Raw genomic sequence first — 19459 nt, forward strand, 5'->3', positions numbered from 1 at the left:
TGAAAAGAAATTCAAAAATGAGAGCATGGATAATGCATGGTGGCAAGAGAACATGAAAATGTTTTCATGTACTCTTGATGGTGGGTAATCATGTATTCTTGATCATCATGACATGATCATGGAGTTGAAGAATCCATCACCACAGCTGAGTCTGTCTGTACAGTGTACTACTGTAGCCTGCATGGTCACCATTGGGCTTTTCTAGCAGGTGGTGCAAGAGTCCATTATGATACTCTTGCCGTCTTGGTCTTGCCACGGTATCAATACCGGTACTGTACTTGTATATCGACAATTCAAGAGTCCATAACCCCCGGGTCGGTTCTCATGGTTATCACTCTCAGTGATTCCAGTGTGTACATGTATGTGCATTCACGGCGCCAAGAGTACATAACCCCCAGAGTGTGCAACGCCTGATCCAGCTCTGCATAGGGTCTTGGTCGAGCGGAATCGGATCTTTGCGTCATAATACCGTACACATCTGAAGGGAACCCGGGGAGTCGCGGGTACTCTTGGATCAAAAACAATGGTGCCCTGCCTCGAGACCGGCCTTGCGCTGGTGTGGAGGGTACGCATGACATCAGAAGATCCGATTCCGCTCGACCAAGACCCTATGCAGAGCTGGATCGGCGTTGCACACTCTGGGGGGGGGGGGGGGGGTATGTACTCTTGACGGCGCTCTACACACACGACCCGGGAGCATGGAGATATGGGCGAAGAGTGAAAATATACAGGCAAACATTCTTATGCTGCCATTGGCTGGGTCAACTGCGGAACAACACTCACATGAAACAGCACTATACTTTCTGCAAGGACAAAAGAATTAGATCATGTCCACGCTTTTCAAAATGCAAATGTGTAACAGCAGGAAAGAGGCGTAATTACTAACGAAAGAGTTTTCAAGCATGAGCTGAGAGAGGAAGACTGCACAGAGACAAACAAAACAGCAAAACATGTTAGCAATGTGCAGCAAACAGCCGGTATTTTTCTATCTACGTAGGCTTCTGAGATGATGAGATGATAAGGATAGCGCGAGCAATGCAGTGTGCAGTCCCGAGGTTCAGTATTAGAATATATAAAATCTTTGATACTTAAAGAACTGAGAAAAGTCAGTCGTTTTATCAGACCGTTAGGACTCCGTAGTGACAATGTATGTGTGTGAGGGGTAACCGACTTGTACTTGGCTTCAGCTGCACTTGACTGGCAAGCCGTACACAATGGGAGCAGCACCTGTCAGGTATGGCAAGCGGCACTCGTCGCGTGCACTGTTGACGTACTGCACGAGCTGGCGGCGACTGCCGAGCCAGTTGCGCAGCAGCGAGTCGGTGAACCGGTCCAGGTCTCTGTCAGTGACATCCCACAGCATGGCCACGATGGCAGGACTGGAGAGTAAGGAGCAATAGGAGAACAAGACATGACATGGTTCAGTACTACAGATTCAAGATACATTTGCACTGAAGTGCACAGCTGTAACCATCAGTACCATTCACCTCGTGCCGTGTCAAATTAAACTTACTTTGAAGTATTATTATAAAATTAAAGAAGAAAAATTGTCACGGTTCGCGTTACACTCAGTTAGACTGAGCTGTCCGCACTCGTAGGAACGCCACCACCCTCACAGGATCAAATGCCCAGCTGCAGCTCTAAAGCGGCATGTCAAGTAGTTCAAAAGAAGAAACTGAAGCAGTAAACAGTCCTACCTCACAACAAGGGTACAAACACACTTCAAGCAATAGATTCTTTTAAAAACCTGGTTTTAGTGACTGCCTTTAGTTGGCCTATCACCATGATCCATCAGGTCAGGGTAACCCCTGTACGCCCAACACATTCAGTGCCAAAGAGTGCTCGTACAGACTAGATGGTTGCTTGACCAGGTTTTATCCGCACATGTCATACACACAGTCCTGACCCTCTGCACATATCATACATACAGGAGTAGTTCTTACCATCCAGCAAGTAGATAGCTGAGTACAGTACCCTGCTCGTCCATGTCACCATCAACCTGTAATCAAATAGAGACGATGGACAGACAACAAAATTCACGGCTTGCGCAAGATCCACTTACACTGAGCTTTCACATCCGTAGGACCACCACCACCTTCAAGGATTAAGCGGGGGGGGGGGGGGGGGGGGGGGCACCGCAAAGTGGTCAAGTACTGATAATCCGACCCGCTGCAATGAAAATACAAGGATGAGCTAAAAATCCCATGGCAGAACAATGAAGCAGGGTTACTGTAGCTGCGGTGTTGCTTTTAGCCACCAGACATGACAACAACAAAGTTAATGGCTGCTGGAAGCCAGAAAGAGATGTTCTATATGATAGTGCCTTAGGGCGCGTTCAGACTACCGATAAAAGTGACGGAATGGGAAAGTTTCCAAGGTGATTTGATCACGTGACGTTCCTGGCACGTTAGGCCACACGTTTTTATTTCTATGTTTCTCGTCACCTGAAAATCTAAAAACGTATGCGAGAGGTGGAAAAAAATAAAAAATGACCGAAAAATAAAAAAGTTTATTAGACCTTTGTTCACACTAAAATTCATCAATACACCATGCAAAATAGCATCCATAGTTAGGAACTAGTACTGTAAAAGCAGAAATGTTCGGTGGTGTAATATTTTCGGTATTCGCCAAAATCGGCGGTTCGGTAGCGGGAAATATTCGGTAAAACCCGTTCTCCAGGTAGGTGTACTAGTACTGTACATGTATACAGCATCGGGTGTACCGACAATTTCGGTGGTGTTTTATTTTCGGTAAAAATCGTCGGCACCAAAGTTACCGAAAATAAAACACCACCGAAAATTTCTGCTTTTACAGTATGTGGTAGGAGCTTCTGTCACAATCTGTGCATGTGCAGCTAGATTGCGCACAAAAAATGCCATCCTTGCATCATGTGTCGCGCAGGCCAGGCCACATTATGTACATGTGCATGAGTGTGAGGCCACATTATGTACATGTGCATGAGTGTGCTGGTCCCCACATGCACAGTCAGTGCAGCACAGTTTTTTTTCTTTTTTTCTTCCAGACTCCTGAATCGTATGCGCGCGGGTGACGAGAAACATAGAAATAAAAACGTGTGGCCTTACCGACGGAAAAGTATTACTGCCGCGGCTGCTGCGGCGGTAACTGCATTCCGGCAGTAAAAAGAGTGCTCAGGCTGGGAAAAGGGGAAAATCCCTTCTCAGCACCACGGTGAGAGCCGCAAAACTTCGTACCGGTAACGTTAGTTTATCAGTAGTGTGAATGTCCTTCACGGTTTATCGGCATTCACGGTTTGACGGGATTCACAGTAGTCTGAACGCGCCCTAAAGGGATTACCCGGTGCATGAACATGAGTTGTAACAAACAACCTGGATTCATTGCTTGTTTAAGTTGTTTTCCCCAAGCCCTGTCCTAAGCCCTGCCCCAAGACCTGTCCTAAGCCCTACCCCAAGCCCTGTCCCTACAGGAGAGCAGGATCCCTATGACAGTACAAATTGTAGGCAATGCAAGTACGGTCATGGCAAGTGAGATCCAACCTCATCAAAGCGAAGCACCATGTTCACTGCACAACTCAGTGCGTGCAATGCCGGGGCCGCACAGACTCAGGGCTAGTATATTCACAGGGTTGGATTTCATTTGCCGACACTTTAGATAAACTGGCCGTTGGCTCAATGGTTGACAGCAAATCAAGACCAAACCACCAGCACTGCCACCACCAGCACTGCCACCACCAGCACTGCCACCACCAGCACTGCCACCACCAGCACTCCGGTCCACACGGTCTTACCCATAGTTTCCCACTGCTACAGCCCATCAGCAAGGTGACTGCTTTGCACTGCAGCTTCTCCACTTTCTTACGACCGAGAAAAGCACTACCAGTACCGTGACCACAGTATCTGAAAAAAAACAAGAAAGAAAAATACAGAGTCATTTGACGTGATGGCAAGTAACTGTAGAAGAAAGCCATAGTGCATTCCAAAATATCAAAACGGGCGGATCTGCACAAGAGCTACATTGTACATGATATCGGACCAACTGTTTCCTTTCTTCAACCCAGCAAAGCAGGATGAGTGACATATTCTTGAATCTGGAACATTAGCACCCTGCAAACTCTTTTTTTGTTTTGTGGTGAAATAAAACCACCAGCACTATGGTCTATATGGCAGAGGAAGGACGGTAACTCACATGAACAGCTCCATTTCTGAGAGGCCCTGCGAGAATTGGTCAACAGATGGAGCGCAGCCGACAACGCCTTTCCAGCTCTCATGTCTGTACACATCAGGCAGAGCAAATATACAGACAGACGCAGACAGACAGAGACATACACACAGCCATGTCAAGAACCGCTGGACGGTCTCCTACAGATGATCAGTTTGCTTTCAAAGCAGGCAGAATAAAAACAGAAGTCAAAGCAGCAAACACAACAAGACCCCCCCCCCCCACACACACACACACCCTCTCTCTCTCTCTCTGTCTCTTACTCGCTGAACCAGTCTTGGAACATCTGCTGCGTATCAGGAAGGTTCTTTTCCGGATTGAGAATATAGAATGCATCATTGCTGTTGATGCCATCGCTCAAGAACCTCTGCATTGGCAGTGTTGATTTCTACAGGAGGCGATATGAAAAGCAAAAGAAGAATTAGAGCTTCCTAGTCAGACAACCCGGAATGCACACACACAAACATGCATGCAAGTACACACTCATGTGTGCACCCACCCACCCGCAGAGTATATATAATCACAGTTCTTAGTTCCTACCATCAAAAATGCCCTCGACTGAAAAACCCACAGACATCATCATTACGACATGGTCTAACTGGGCATGAGAGTCACACCGCGAACTCGGTGAGCAATCGTAACAGTGCCCTGCGTCTCGGGTAGGAGCTCTGCATTCGGTCAAGGGGCACACACAAATCTCAGCCACTGCTATAAGTGTAACTAATACACTCAGAGAATCCCCTTGCATTCTTGACTGACCCCCAACTAAACTGACTGGGGTGTGTAGAGCGACCACACAACACACGACTCTGTCAGCCGAGAGGCACACAGCCTTACCCTCTGTTGCGACAGATGTGTCAGAAGCAATGACAACGATGGCATGCGCGATATCGTTTGCTCCTGCATGCACATCATACTCTCCCAGGGTAAACATTGCAGAGTCTGCAGGCAAGGCAGAAAGGGAAAATTGCAGGGACACAGAGACACAGAGACACAGGATTGGCCGACATGCAACTCTCAATCAAGCCGGCTAACATGCTCAATATCACTACTACCACTGCCATAGCCATTTTTTTGCAGAAGATACCGGTACATGCACATCAACTACCGTAGTGTCGTGTATAAAAAAGCCTGTCTCCTTCAGGAGCCTGTTTTGAATACAAGCCTGATTTTTCGAGATGCACTTTTTAAAGCCTGGTTTTAGTGTTGACATACATAGAAATACCTGTCTTGTATAGAAGCCTGTCCCATATAGTCCTTATGCACATTGTACAGATGTACGAAGTTCTGTACTATGGCCGTAGGTGTGTACATACCCGGTTGGGTGTTCGTTGTGTGCTATACATGCGCGTTTGACCCATTTAGCCTCACAATTCATGGCAAACGATCACTTTTCAAGCCTTCTTCACTTTGGGATTGAACTAACGACTAGCTAGATCTCTGCCGGAAAAAGATTTCGTATGAAATGCCTTCATGGCCCATTTCACAGTGGAAATAGCAGTAAACACAATAGGGTCCTGCACATTCAACACCCAACCGGGTCTACGGGATTCTACAAGATTATACGGGATTTCGTGCATCTGTACAATGTGCATAAGGCCTATAGAAGCCTGCAAAATTTCCCCCAAAAAGTCATAATATTATAACCCGCGGCTTTTATACACGACTTTATGGTATTAAAGTTACAGTAATGGAATGTCAATGGAGCAACAATACAGTACTGCACTGTGACAGCGAAATGATCCTGTACCCACTCTAGTCGGAATGCTCACCGATGCAGACAGGCAAGCACACCTGAAAGCATGTGCAATCAACTGTTTCAGACCCGAGAACTGATGAAAAACAAATAAAAATATGACGCGACTAACACACACAGCCATCACAAAGCCATAATGGTGACATCCACCCATCTGCATCGGCGTTACTATTGATAATGATTGTACTACAGCACCGAGACATGACTTCCAGCACAGATGTACTCTATTAACAAAATAATTACAACTTTATGCACATACCTTGTCTGCAAGGAGTACGACTGGATGTATCACTGCACTATCCTCCGGCAGCCTGCAACAGCAACAGCAACAGCAACAGCAACACACACACACACATACACACAAATGAAAAGTAATCATCCTACGCAGTGGGCTTTGAAACAAGTGGCAGACCAGTGCACGTCATGCAGCTCTCAACAGAAAGCACCTCAACTGATGACGTCACTGTGTAACCCATACTGTACAAGTAAACAGCTCTGACAGCAACAGCAGCATCAAAAAAATTTGTAAGTGATTTAATCACTTACTGTTCTAAAGCCATGCATGCCTGACGAACACTTGTCACGATCTGTGAACAGGACACGCCAGAAAATATAAGAACACAGTTTTACCGGAATCATATCACAACACCCACAGTGAGAAGAAGAGAGAAACAAAGATGAGAGCAGTTACAGCACAAGCAATCATCCAGCTCCACTCAGAGCACTAGCAACACAGTTACTTCCTGACAAGTCACTTCATAGCCATCCATGGATTTCTAACAACCGTGGACAATGTACGAGCTCGTACCTTCTTCAAAACTGCTGAGCCAGCATCAAGGCCAAGTAGTCGAGCAAGGGCTACAGCAAAGGCAGTACGATCATCCCACTGTGAGAGACACAGCTCAACGAATATCTGAAAGCAACAGCCAAAACAGAGAGCTGCTCAGAAAGCAGAACGCAGCCAAAACTCCACGCCAAAATAGGATAGGAAAAAGTCAAAGCATAAACACACATACACACACATACACATACACATGCACACGTACACACACATGCACACACACATGCAAACACATGCACACACATGCACACACACACGCACACAAGTACACGCTCCAGTGATACATTGAGGAACACAATCATACTGGCTGCATCGGTGCACTTGGGAGTATAAGTGATTGCAGTTTGCACTGGTATATAAACTCTGGCTAAACTACATGTACACCCTCTTCTTGAAGGCAGAACTAATTTCAAAAGTTATACTTCGAAGTACTTGTCTGTACAAAGCAAGACACGCAGAGAAAAACCTGCTCAGCAGATTTTGACCCAGTTTTTTTCATCACAAATAAGTAAACTACGGAAATACGGCACCTGGTAAATGCACTTCAATTGCGTTCAAATGCGTGTACTGTCTTGTTCCACAGCGGTCATCTCACCTCGGCAAGATACGTCTGATTGGTTGCGCACAGTGTGCTGGTGATCGTGCTGTACTTGCAGAGTACATCAACACATGCCATGACGGCTGGTTTCCACAGTGCGGGGTCGTGCTGAACACTGGACTGACCGGACAGTAGAATGCTCCAGGCACCCAGGAATTTAGATTCCAGGTTCTCCACAAGCGACTGTGAAAGAAAGACGACAAACAAACGCTCCAATAGGTCAGTACACAGTACAGTACGGCAACACTACTGCCAGATTGAAGGACAGTTACAAGCAAACCTGTGGGGGTTCCCCCAGATGCAAACAATCTGGATGACACGCAACACGTGCAGCACTTTGGACAGCAAATACAGCGCCACAGCGGTCATTGGGTCATAACACGAAATATGGATAGTTGTTCACATGCAAGTTCAAGATAAAGCAGTCACTGAGTAGGCTCCATCATAGCCAGAACACTGACCAGCAGCCTATATAGCTGCTTGCTGCCTTCCATACTAGCACAGTAAAACCTGTCCTAACAGGACGCCCTTGGTGGAGCGGAAACTGTCCTGATACGACAGGATTCCGCTTGATCCAGGGATGCACGTTCGATCTACGTACAGCACTTTTGGTGCATGAAAATGTGTCCGTTCAATACAGGGCGCGGCAAACATAGGTTTTACTGTAGAACTCACAGCCAGTCGTCCATCCAAGGACTTGCGCTTTGCCCAGAATTTGGTCTTGTTCTTGATGGTCAGGCTCGTGGCTGCTTCGTCCATGATTGTTCCCAGCTCATCAAATACTTCTTGTGAGTGATCAACAGACCTGGTGCCATTGCTGCTACTCTCATCGTCAGCGTCATCGTCAACTAGAGCCTGTCACCAGTGAGCACCCAAGAGAGGATCACACATCATACGGTTCTCTAAGCCATTGACAACAAAGCATTTTTTATATCATAACAGCAAGTACACATACATACACACACACACAGACGCGCGCGCACACACACACACACACACACACACACACACACCAGGTAGCATGGAAACGTCCCCGTCGCAAGAGAAGCACGCAAATCTGCAAATGAACTGGAGGTGCCCCCCCCCCCCCCCACACACACACCTACTAGTATACACAATAGAAAAAAGAGAAGAGAACTGCCATGCTACTCACATCCACCGACACTGGGAGACGAACGAGGGCAACATGCTGAGGCCGAACACGTGCTACAACAAGATGTGATTGTGTTTGACCTGGGGTTTGTAACAAGTTTAAGCTCGATACAGTCCAATCTAAACATACAGATGCACACAGAACAGAACAACAGATGAGGAAAAGTAAGGTGCAATGTTCCGCCACATACTAAAAACATAACATTTTCAATAAGTGCTAGTAAGCCACCGAGTGACAGGAAACACAGATGGAAGAGAGAAAGAGAGAGAGAACTAATTTGTACTATTAGGAAGTGAAGTGCATCGCCATTGATCAAAGCAAGGAGTTACACTGTTGCAAGAGGGCTGTGGTATCCTGGTCGGTCAACACAAGGAACATACATGTATCTGTACTCACCAGGTGGTAGTGTTGCTGAGGCATGCTGGAGAAGACTGGGCACTTTGCCATGCTGCTGTTGAAGGGAGCGCAGTACCTCCACCACGCTCTATGTACAACAATGGCAGCAACACACACACATCTCAAAGTCACCGCAATGAATATACAGATACATTATGCTAAGTGCGCAGTCATCAATAGATGTTATACCAACAGCCACACAGGGATATCGAGGTACTGAAGTAGCTACACATATAGATATTTTCCATAACGAACTTTTCATGTTTTCTGTCTCCTCGTCGCTTTGTCAATGAATACGAGGTGAATAGCAATTTCTGGACATGAAAATAAAATAGAGGCCCACTGGCTGTGTGTTTTACATTTTTCATATCTATTTGTATCTATTGTATGGCCTAATCCTTCATCTTTCCAAATATGTGACAATTGCTCATGCTGTGATCCCAGAGACTTTATAGCAGGATGTTTTCGACAGGCCAATTTTTTGGCCTAAATTTCAGTGTATGGAATTCTGGACATGAAAGTAAAATAGCGTCAATAGCATCCTATACTGCACCATTTTTGTAATTTTTTCTATTGGTGGACTGCAGTTGGCCTCTTCACACTTCCAGCCAACAGGTCCAAGACTATACAGCGTCTGAAGTGGAGTGCACATGGGGAAGCCAACGATTCGTCCATTACTTCTTATTTTACTCAAAATTCAAAATTCTCAGGCGACATAGTACCACAAAACTCGTTGAAATGCCTCCCACGAAAAGGCTATCAACAAGGCACCGACACGAGGAGAAACTACAACAGCCCAGCTGTCAACTACAACAAGAAAAAACTTCATCAACCTGACTGACTTGACTCTACACGCGACGAAAAATTATTTTACTCGAAATGTCCAGAAATGTCCAATGTCCAGAAATAGCAATTCACCTCGTACAGATCAGGTTAAATATGCTGGGCAATGTGAGCATATATAGAATGGAAGTACAGTAAAACCTGTCATGGTGACCACTCGGATAAGGCGACCACCTGTCCCAGAAGACCACTGCAGCCAGGACCAAGGGGTGCTATTTCCAGTCAAATGACCCTGAATAAGGAGACCACCTGGTTACAGAGACCACAGTTTGAAGGTCCCTTGTATTGAGCGGTCGTCTCAGACAGGTTTTACTGTACATGACAACAACCAGCTGCACAGCTATGCACAGCGATGCACAGAAAGAAAGAACAGGCAAGCCAGAAATCACAGTGCACCTCACGACGTCCACACACACAATACTTACTATGGAAGTGCTTTCCGAAGATCTAGGTGTAGACAATAACGAAGAAGAGAAAAGCAAAGGAAGTAGTTCGAAATTGGTTGCTGAATAAGTGGCACATTGGCTGGCAAGGTGGATTTCGTGTACATGCACTTCAAGTACAACACACTGCACATGCTGTGAGTGAGGTCATTCATCACTGTGTTTGCAGCAACAATCAGGCACTTGCATTTCGAAATGAGAATGTGAAGTTCACGAAAAACACTCTCCTCACTAGAATGAACTACGAGCATACAGATATTCTCACAAGCAGCAGCAACAGAGACCACCGTGGTCACCATCTCTGTACTCCAACTAGCAAGTGATTTTGTGCACTTACTTGCTTTGAAGAGCAATATGATGGCAGAGCTGGTAGCGGAGTGAAATAGCGTGTGCTGCTTGGAAGTAGTTGACACTTGCTTGGAGGTTCCGCCAGCCAAGCAGATTACCAAGCGCCAAACAGATATCCCGCATTAGCCAAACGGGAGCAACCGCTGCTTGGCTTGCGATCTGGTGTGCTCTCTCCAGACACGCTTGACACAAAACGACATCATCTGCAGGACACATCACCATAAGAAGAGCACAGAGGGGGATCAGTCATGTACTTCTAAATAGCATGGTATCATCTTGGAAGTATGAGGGTACAGTACTATCAGGCGCCGAAGAACGACCAGGCTAGAATTTCATCAAGCACAACATACCAATGTATACACAGTGACTCAACTGCCCATAGACTGTAATACATGAAAATAAGAACGGTCTAGGCTAGGAGGCTGACTCCCCAGTCCTTCGGCGACCGACAGTACAGTAGCTCAATTATTATTTTTTACTGTCTCACCCTGAGGATAGGCTGTGGCCCGAAAATTAGGTGACGGAAGAGAGCTTTTTGTAGCAAAGACATCATGTAGCGTGTGTTGAGACTGAGTAACGTGAGAATGGCTGCGTTGGAGTGTGACAATTCTTAGAATGGTTTGGGGAGATTGTACATACAACTCCTGGTTGAGAGAGCCATGTAAGTCTGCACAGAACTCTTACTCAGATTGACACAGCCATGTTTTTGATATGCACCATAAACCCAGTCAAGTCATACCGTGGACTACACCGTATTCTCATCATAATGTCAACTACATGAACACCATGCACATGACTCACTCACCAGGAATAGTCAGTGTCGGTATCTGCACAGCACTACTAGCAGCAGATGCCATGGCCGATGTGGCCATGCTGACGGCTGACTTGGCAGTGCGCCGTTTCCCGGTAGTTCCCGCTGATGCCTTCTTTGATTTGCTGCTGCTGGCGGTAGAGGTAGCGGATGCCCGTTTTGAAGAGCGTTTGCTTGCCACCGGTGTGTGTTCGGAGGGTGAGGCGCAGTCCAGACCGGGCTGTGCCGTGTCCGAAACGTGAAGCCATGACTCGGCAATGTAGCGTTGACACTCAGCGCCGCAGGATAGGCACATTGCAAACGTGTACAGCAGCTCTGCCACACATCCTCTCTGGGCCTGTGTCAACAGCGCGTCCTTGCCAGCAGTGCTAGACAGTGGCCAGAGGCCGAGATTCGTCAGGCCGCGTTTGCACTGTTCCTTTGCCTGCACCACCTGGCCAGAGTTGAGATGATGTCGGGCAATGAGAGCACAGCGACGACTTTCCCACCACGACCCAGACTGCCTAGGTGTGTCCAGGGAATCACTATACTTGCCGCGAACACGAGTCTGAGGTGGTGGACGAAACATTGCAGACATGAACAGTTGAGGATGCTTTGCATACATAATAACAATGTGAGCAGCATTACCGTATTTCCCCAAACATAAGTCGCACTTTTTTACACTAATTTTTCAAGAACAAAGACGGGTTGCGACTTACAATCGAGAGTGACTTCCTACTGATGTGACTATATTGAAACAGTTTGTCTCAAACCAGAAAATGGGGGTGCGATTTATAATCGGGGAAATACGGCACACGGGGGGGGGGGGGGGGGCAAGAAATAATCGAGTAGACCATCAAAAGTCATTGGCAGACTCAAATGAGCCCAAGCAATGTACCTGCACTTATACTTATATACTTATATGTACCTGCACACACACTTACACACACACAGCTTTTAAATCTTTGAATGCACCCCAAGTACAGAAAATAGCTTCTGTTACAGGAATTTAGCATACCCCGAGCCAATCATGTGGCCCTTCACCTTACACAAAGCAATCTTGATAGAAGAGCATGAAGAGTACACACTGAGCCGCTGACGCTCATAGTTTAGTGCATGATCTTACCTGGTGCTCCGCAGCAAGCAAACGCGCTTCATCACAGACGCAATTCGAACACGACAGTAAGCATTCGTCTGTATGCTGCTGATCACAGCATGGCAGCCTCGGTGCCTGTGTATGACCTATAGACATAGCGTCCATGCTAGCCGTGATACAGTCACACTGGCATTCCTGTAGGTCAGTGCTGGACCGAGATGTGCCAGAGCCATGTGCATCACATTCCATCTGAAGTAACGCAAACCGTGTCTCCCTGGTAACGGTGCAAGGCAGACAGGAAAAAGGGTGCTATCAAGATACGTCAGAAGTGTGTAAACGGCTAAACGCCAATGAATGCATTTGCATGAAAGCAAGAGACAGTGGCACACAGCTAGATTGACAGATAGATAGGTAGAGAGAGAGAGATGGAGAGAAAGGAAGAAAGGGGGAGAGAGAGAGAGAGAGAGAGAGAGAGAGAGAGAGAGAGAGAGAGAGAGAGAGAGAGAGAGAGAGAGAGAGAGAGAGAGAGAGAGAGCAGGAAGGCATGAGCATGAACATGGCAGAGGGATGATGACATGTGCAACTCAATCTGGACTGGTCAACAGGCAGGCTAGCCCGGATTCGTTCAGGGTCTCAGGGACGTACGCAAGCAACCTAAAAACTCGCCGTGCGCTTACATTATTTACATACCACATAGGCCGGTTCGGCCCACCTGCCGGCCAGGCCGGGTCAGAGCTGCACACATAATCACCCCTAAAAGGGAGTCACTGACAAACAAGCAGCCATTCGTAGAGAAACCCAGGCAAGGTCAAACACCCTGCTTTGCAGTTCCATGCCTATCGCATTTCAAATCACTCCAACGGACATTCACACAACGCCTACACCACCAGCATCAGCATCAAGTGGAGATGGTGTATAGAGTTAGCTGGCTTACCAGTGTGCAAGTCGATGTTGCTGTGCTAGGCTGATGCCTTGGTTTATAAAGGAGCATGCCTCTGCACGGCATCCAGCATAGAGGTAAACACGAGCACCGAGGCGACAACAGTCCAAGTACTGATATACAGCATTGAATAGACACGAGTGAGATTGAGTGCTGTGGCTGTCAGGCTGAGTGGGTGCCATGTCCTCCAAGTCATCATCTGATGAGGAATGGCAGTCGGATGAAGGCGCTTCCTCTTTGCATTTGGACACAAAGTTGGTGACAATCTTGGCCGAGCTGCTGCCAGATACACGCTTCAGGCGTGAGCGGCAGCAGTGAAAAGACCACAGAACCAGTTGAGGAGCAGTGGACACAGCTACATCGGCAATACCTGCATATCCATCACACACCACACACGTACACATGGACAGAAGAAAGTTAGACTGGCAAGAGTGTACTTGAAGTACAAGCAAATAACTACAAGAAGTGAGAACAAAACGTACAAAGATTCACTGCCATCCACATTCATCGTGTTCAGCCATGTGGTACGTACTTTTTAAAAAAGAGAGAGGAAGAACAGTGTAACTCACCATCTCTTGAAGAATGGAAGACATCATGCCAGGAGCAGGGGTCTAGTTTGGAGACCTGCGCTGCAATTGCAAATATGTAGCTGTTGCAAGCTGCGGATTGAGTAGACTTGCCAGCCGCAGATGTCAGTAACTCCAGGCACTCCTCAATCTAAGATGTACGGATCAAACAACAATGATTGGAGACCGCAGAAAAAAGTGAGTGGAGAGGTGAAGGTGAGAATGTGTATGTTAAAGGAGAAGGACAAAAATGTTACGAGTTATGACTAACTGTCCACCAACGTAACCAGATCGTGTACAGTCAGCGAGTGTGAGTCCTTCTCCTTTTTCACCATAATTTAATTGGCTCACCACCCAAGTTGAACTTTGTGTGTATGTTAGTACGGAGTTAAGTGAAGCACTCACACTCTTCACTTCCATAACAACACACATGCACACGCATTCTCACGTGTACCTCTCAACTCTCTACATGCTCTAAAATTTCACCTTTAATACAGTGCCAAATATTTCCGTTGCAGTCCATGTCTCAGTGTACGTACAATGATGATTTCTGATGGTAGTCAGATGAAAACGGTGTTCAAATCTGTCAATAGTGTTGCCCTGGTGGCATGGCAGGGCTATGTGCACTCTCTTCCTATCTACGTTAAGACACTGGCATCCTCGCCGCCTTCTCAACCTTTTTTTTTATACGTTCCTTTCCTAGTTGGCCCGAGACAGTCTGTCTGTTGTCGGTTATTAGAATAGATTGGGATTTTAGCACATGGCAATACAGTACTTTCACTCAAGGATACACACCTGGCCAGACTGGGCAGATACGGCAGCGCGAGCCAAGTCCAAGTACAGGGTGACACTGTCGGAGTGATGGCCGTGCGCAAGCTTCGCCGTTGTGCACAACCGCTCGGACTCCTGAAGCAGGCAAGCGGAATGCTGGACAGCTCCGTGGGATGCCAGCGATATGCACGTTGTGGTGATAATGTCCACGGCACCGGCGACAAAGAACACGCTATCTGGATGCCGCACTGCATTCCCAACAAACTTTGCTAGCAATCTGCACATTGCTATCTCCTCCAGTGGCTGCATAATGAAGCAGATAGAAAGAAGCAGTTTGAGTAAGCACATAATTATACTATTACAAATAGGAGTCACAAGCAGCAAGTGACAGGTGTGCACAGTCACAATTTCCCCGCATCGTTCATTCATGGTGCGACTACCAACACAAAGAGCTATTCACAATACTTTACCTGGCCAAACAAACGCAGCAAGTGAACAGCCCAGGACATAGCCTTGAATGTCTGATGACTGCGCACTTCTAGAGATGGTAATGGCTCCTTCTTCTTTTTCTAGTTCAAAGCATGGGGAGAGCAGGGAAAACAGAACATAAAGATTGATATAATAAAGAAATAGGTATGCTGCTTACGTTGAACTGGCTAAACACGCACCCACCTACACACACCTGAACACGCACACACACACACACACACACACACACACACACACACACACACACACACACGCGCGCACGCACAGGTTGACACACCCTCTGGCAATGACTGAACTGGCCCCTCTCAGTCAGGATCCCGTGGCTGACACAGAAAACGTTATGCCGGTATGCGACATGTGGGGCCTACCCACCAGTTACCATACTTCCCTACAGTCAGAGTGGATCCACTCTGACTGTAGGGAGAGAGAGAGAGAGAGAGAGAGAGAGAGAGAGAGAGAGAGAGAGAGAGAGAGAGAGAGAGAGAGAGAGAGAGAGAGAGAGCGAGAGAGAGAGAGAGAGAGAGAGAGGGAGGGAGAGAGAGAGAGACCATGCCAGTTCTTCTGGTTCAAAACTTTATCGTAAACAGAGAAAGCACACTTACAGAGCAGGTGCTAACTTGAAGCAGTTTGTGCCAAAAGACCATGGCCTGGCGGATAGCAGATAGAACTTCAGGTATCAACGATCGTGCATCGGACGGCGTGGAACTTTCAGATGAGGAGACTTCAAACATGAGAACACTGCGGATCATCTGAAAGATGGCTGCAATCCACTGGCCACTGGTCACGGATGAGAAATGTGCAACACCAGCATCGCATACTGCAAGGTAATCTCTACACGGAACAAGAATCAAACACCGATATTGTATGGTAAACACACACACAGCAACTACAGCCTGTGTAAACAACGAAAGAGAACAACCCCCAAAATGACGATTCCACACGTATCCTATTCTTACATGAGTACATGTACATGTAAGAGGTATTCGAAGCAGTGCATTATACGTAAAATCTTGAATGTCGTTTCACACAGCTTCACTGTAAACTATTATGGCTATCAGCCAGCCGCTGAGTGTCAGCCAGTGTCGCTGGCAACCGCAACGCATTCTCTCATTATCTGGCTTTAACCACAATGGATGAAGCAGCTCTGCCCGCAGATTGAGTTATATCAGTATACTCGCAATGTCGTTCTAAAATAGTAATCAATCTGCTTCCATCACTGCTCAGTCATGATGCTATGCAGGTAGTGTCCCCAGTGAATTATACAGAGAGAGAGTTTCGAGAGAGACTACTTCATGGATATCACAGAAGAGGGCCTTACTGCAAACAAGCGCCGTTAGTCATTTGCAGGACAACAAGTTTCTGCAGCAGCACATCACACTGGCCCACATGATCATCTCTGTTGAGTAGGTTATACCAGGCATCAACAGCTAGCATGCGCTCTTCCAGGTCACCAAATCTGTCAAGAAGAAAACAAACACAATGTAAACATCAAACATAAAGCATGCCACTGGAGGAAAACACACTTCCTGCAAATCACACAAACAGGTGTTGGTTACGGGTGAAGTTCTGGCCAGGAGTGTTTGTCTTGTGTACGGGCCACCGCGGACCCAAAGAGAGACAAAGTATACACGGTATGTTGGTGGCGCTGCAGGAGGCCATCTGTGATTATTAGCTGTGCTGATATATGTGGCTCACGGAACAACAGCACACGACTCTTGGATGATAGAATGGTGAACAAATGAACGGGATGAATGCATACAACAAAACGTAGGCACCAAAGCGAATAGAGTTTCGACGGTAAACGTAAACTAATAGTCACATACGGCCGTATGACTGAGCCCAATCTTGTGGGGGACAGAGCTAGCTAATGGATGGCAGGTGCCCATAATATAGTATTTGTGGGTGATAAACGGTACAACTCACGCATGGCGCATCAAAATCGAGACATAACAAGATAGGATGGCCTTCTGAATGTCGGCAGAAGCACGCTCGGGACAGAGGTTCAGGCACGCCTGCAGCTGATTGGTGAATGATGCCCTACAGGGGGGAACATGGCACACAGTTTTACATGAGAGTAACTTGGGTCAAAAAAAGAATAATGTCGCATGGATGCAACATGCTCAGCTGACCAGTAAACACATGTACATATCCTGGGGATTCTAAGTAAGCAGTAGACCCTGACACACACGCGCGCACACACACACCTTGAACACACACACACACTTTGAACACACACACACACACACACACACCTTGAACACACACACACACACATGTCCAATAATGTACAGGACCACATGGAAAAGCAAACATACCCCTGCGCCTCTTTCACGTTGCTCTCGACGGCAGTGCGTTTTTGAATGCACCATTGTTTGATACGGCCAGCGACAGCATCAGAGACCTGAGGTTGCAAATCGTCAGCAGGTGATAGCACGATAACCCAGAGTAAGGACTGCAGACCGCCGTTGATATCTCTGTTCTTGCCGACTTGATACGAGGCAAGTAGCAAGAAATTCTTGGCCAACTCGCACTGCCAACGAACAGGATAGAGACACAAATAGAATGCACTAGAAAGTAAGATATTGTTCATCAGAAAGGCACTGTCATACTGCCATCCAATGAACACTTTGTGTCATCCCTGTGCTGGCTGCCTCCATAAGCAATACGCAAACACGTTTTCGTCTTCTTATCAGTTCAAAGCGGCAGTGAACAAGGCAGAATTTCCATGCTAACGGACCGCATTCATGTTCTTTACCACACACATAAGCATACACACACATTTGCACGAATTATGCTTTGAACGAAATGTATGTACCCCCAGCCTCCGCGACGCCCTGTAATGTCACTATGCGCACACGATGCCTATACTATGGTGTTCTCTGACAGGGCAGATGTAGCTAGTATCACAAAGAACCCAGTACAGTAATTTTTGTCTGCGGCTACATATAGACAGTTCTGCCTAGTGATATTCGACTTTGTGAATGAAGTAGCGCCGCACTCGAGTTCACGGAAGTGTTCATGCTGCCAGGGCTGCGCAGTGCTGGATGCTATTTTAGTAATGTCGGATTTCACTTGCAGTACCAGTACTACCGGCTACATGCATCTACTCGTGGAAATGTCCTCGTTCACTGATGCGATGCTAGCGATTCAGTCTCATTATCAATATCCATTGTGACAGATTCTGATTGGGGAAATGTCATGAAATTGTTGCGAATATGACACTGTTTTCGATGGCCAGGTAATTGTGCATGCATCGCAGTTCGTAGCTTACCTCACTGAGGCGTTTGTCGAAGTTGTCCACCTGGCACCAGAGCAGGTAGAGCTTGCACGTCATGTGCAGCGCCCGCGCAGCCAGCTGAGCATGGCCCTGGTCATGCAGCACGATGGCTACGTTGCGTGCGATCTGGCCAACCTTGTGCAAACGAGACGCTTCGTCGCGATTACCGCACACCGTCTCCTCGCTTCTCTCCAGCAGCAGCAACGCTTGATAGGGTGCAGCCGACTGCCGGTCACGTAGCTCTTTCTGAGTCAATGCACTGCAGAGCAGATTGATTACGAATTTGACGACAGCATCCTCATCGTTACTGAATTTCTCTCTCGACTCCTCTAGGAGAGATCCAGCTTTGGCCAAAGCAGCAGCTGCTTTCACTGTGCTCAGGAGAAAGCGAAAAGCCACTCCATAAATAATTAACGCTGTGGCAGCTTCATTGGCATCACAGAAAACTTTTTCGTTGAGAACGTGGCTTGCAGCAGTGTAATATGCGTTGAAGGCAATTTTACTAGATGCAGCGTCGTCTTGAAATGCTTTCTGTGCCTTATCGGCCAGCACACGCACTTCATACGTGTCTTGTTCGCTCCACACCCCTTTCTTCAGCTTCACCAAGATCACCTGAGCGACTTGCTTTTTGGCATCCATCGTCGTCAGAAGTAACTGACTCACTCCAACTCACACGTTCTTGCCAACATGTTCGAGCGAGGAGGGCAGCTTTTGGCTGTTGCCCGTCAGACGATTCCAAAACGATTATTTGAAAACATGAACAGGCCCCGAACCTGCCACTTGGGGGGATGCAGCCTCGAGCCTCTCAAGCCTTCAACTCTGCTTCTTTGCCCCTTCGATTTCGTACTTCCTAGCCATCTGCCATGATCTGGCTCAAGCATGTTTGATTTTTTGTCTTCTGTTCTGGAAGCACACAGCACTTTTGCGTGGCGAGCTGCATGTATGATTTTTGAAC

The 19459-nt window shown here is 47.1% G+C and overlaps 1 protein-coding gene across 1 annotated transcript; it reads right to left on the reverse strand.

The window, feature by feature from the left end:
- Window positions 1-705: 705 nt before the first annotated feature.
- Window positions 706-19404, reverse strand: LOC135814190 (uncharacterized). Its single transcript, XM_065327271.1, has 26 exons — window positions 18499-19404; window positions 17543-17757; window positions 17151-17264; window positions 16546-16683; window positions 15830-16058; window positions 15209-15307; window positions 14763-15041; window positions 13971-14118; window positions 13396-13771; window positions 12492-12735; window positions 11381-11933; window positions 10565-10778; window positions 10210-10231; window positions 8942-9029; window positions 8546-8664; window positions 8068-8247; window positions 7390-7575; window positions 6762-6866; window positions 6500-6540; window positions 6213-6264; window positions 5035-5139; window positions 4461-4585; window positions 4165-4248; window positions 3767-3875; window positions 1944-1999; window positions 706-1379 (listed from the first exon to the last, which is right to left on the reverse strand). The coding sequence occupies exons 1-26, from the start codon at window positions 19141-19143 to the stop codon at window positions 1184-1186; spliced, it is 4722 nt and encodes a 1573-aa protein (XP_065183343.1). The 5' UTR covers window positions 19144-19404; the 3' UTR covers window positions 706-1183.
- Window positions 19405-19459: the final 55 nt, after the last annotated feature.

This window comes from Sycon ciliatum, chromosome 4 (assembly GCF_964019385.1).
Source record: "Sycon ciliatum chromosome 4, ocSycCili1.1, whole genome shotgun sequence".
Lineage (NCBI taxonomy): Eukaryota > Metazoa > Porifera > Calcarea > Leucosolenida > Sycettidae > Sycon > Sycon ciliatum.

Bases quoted from the DNA above. Each gene is read 5' to 3' on its own strand.
- LOC135814190 (XM_065327271.1), bottom strand. From the start codon at position 19,143: ATGGATGCCAAAAAGCAAGTCGCTCAGGTGATCTTGGTGAAGCTGAAG. The intron at 15,042-15,208 runs GTAAAGTATTGT...TTCATTATGCAG, and splicing joins TGCTGCGTTTGTTTGGCCAG to CCACTGGAGGAGATAGCAAT. The intron at 4,586-5,034 runs GTAAGGCTGTGT...CGCCTCCTGTAG, and splicing joins CACATCTGTCGCAACAGAGG to AAATCAACACTGCCAATGCA.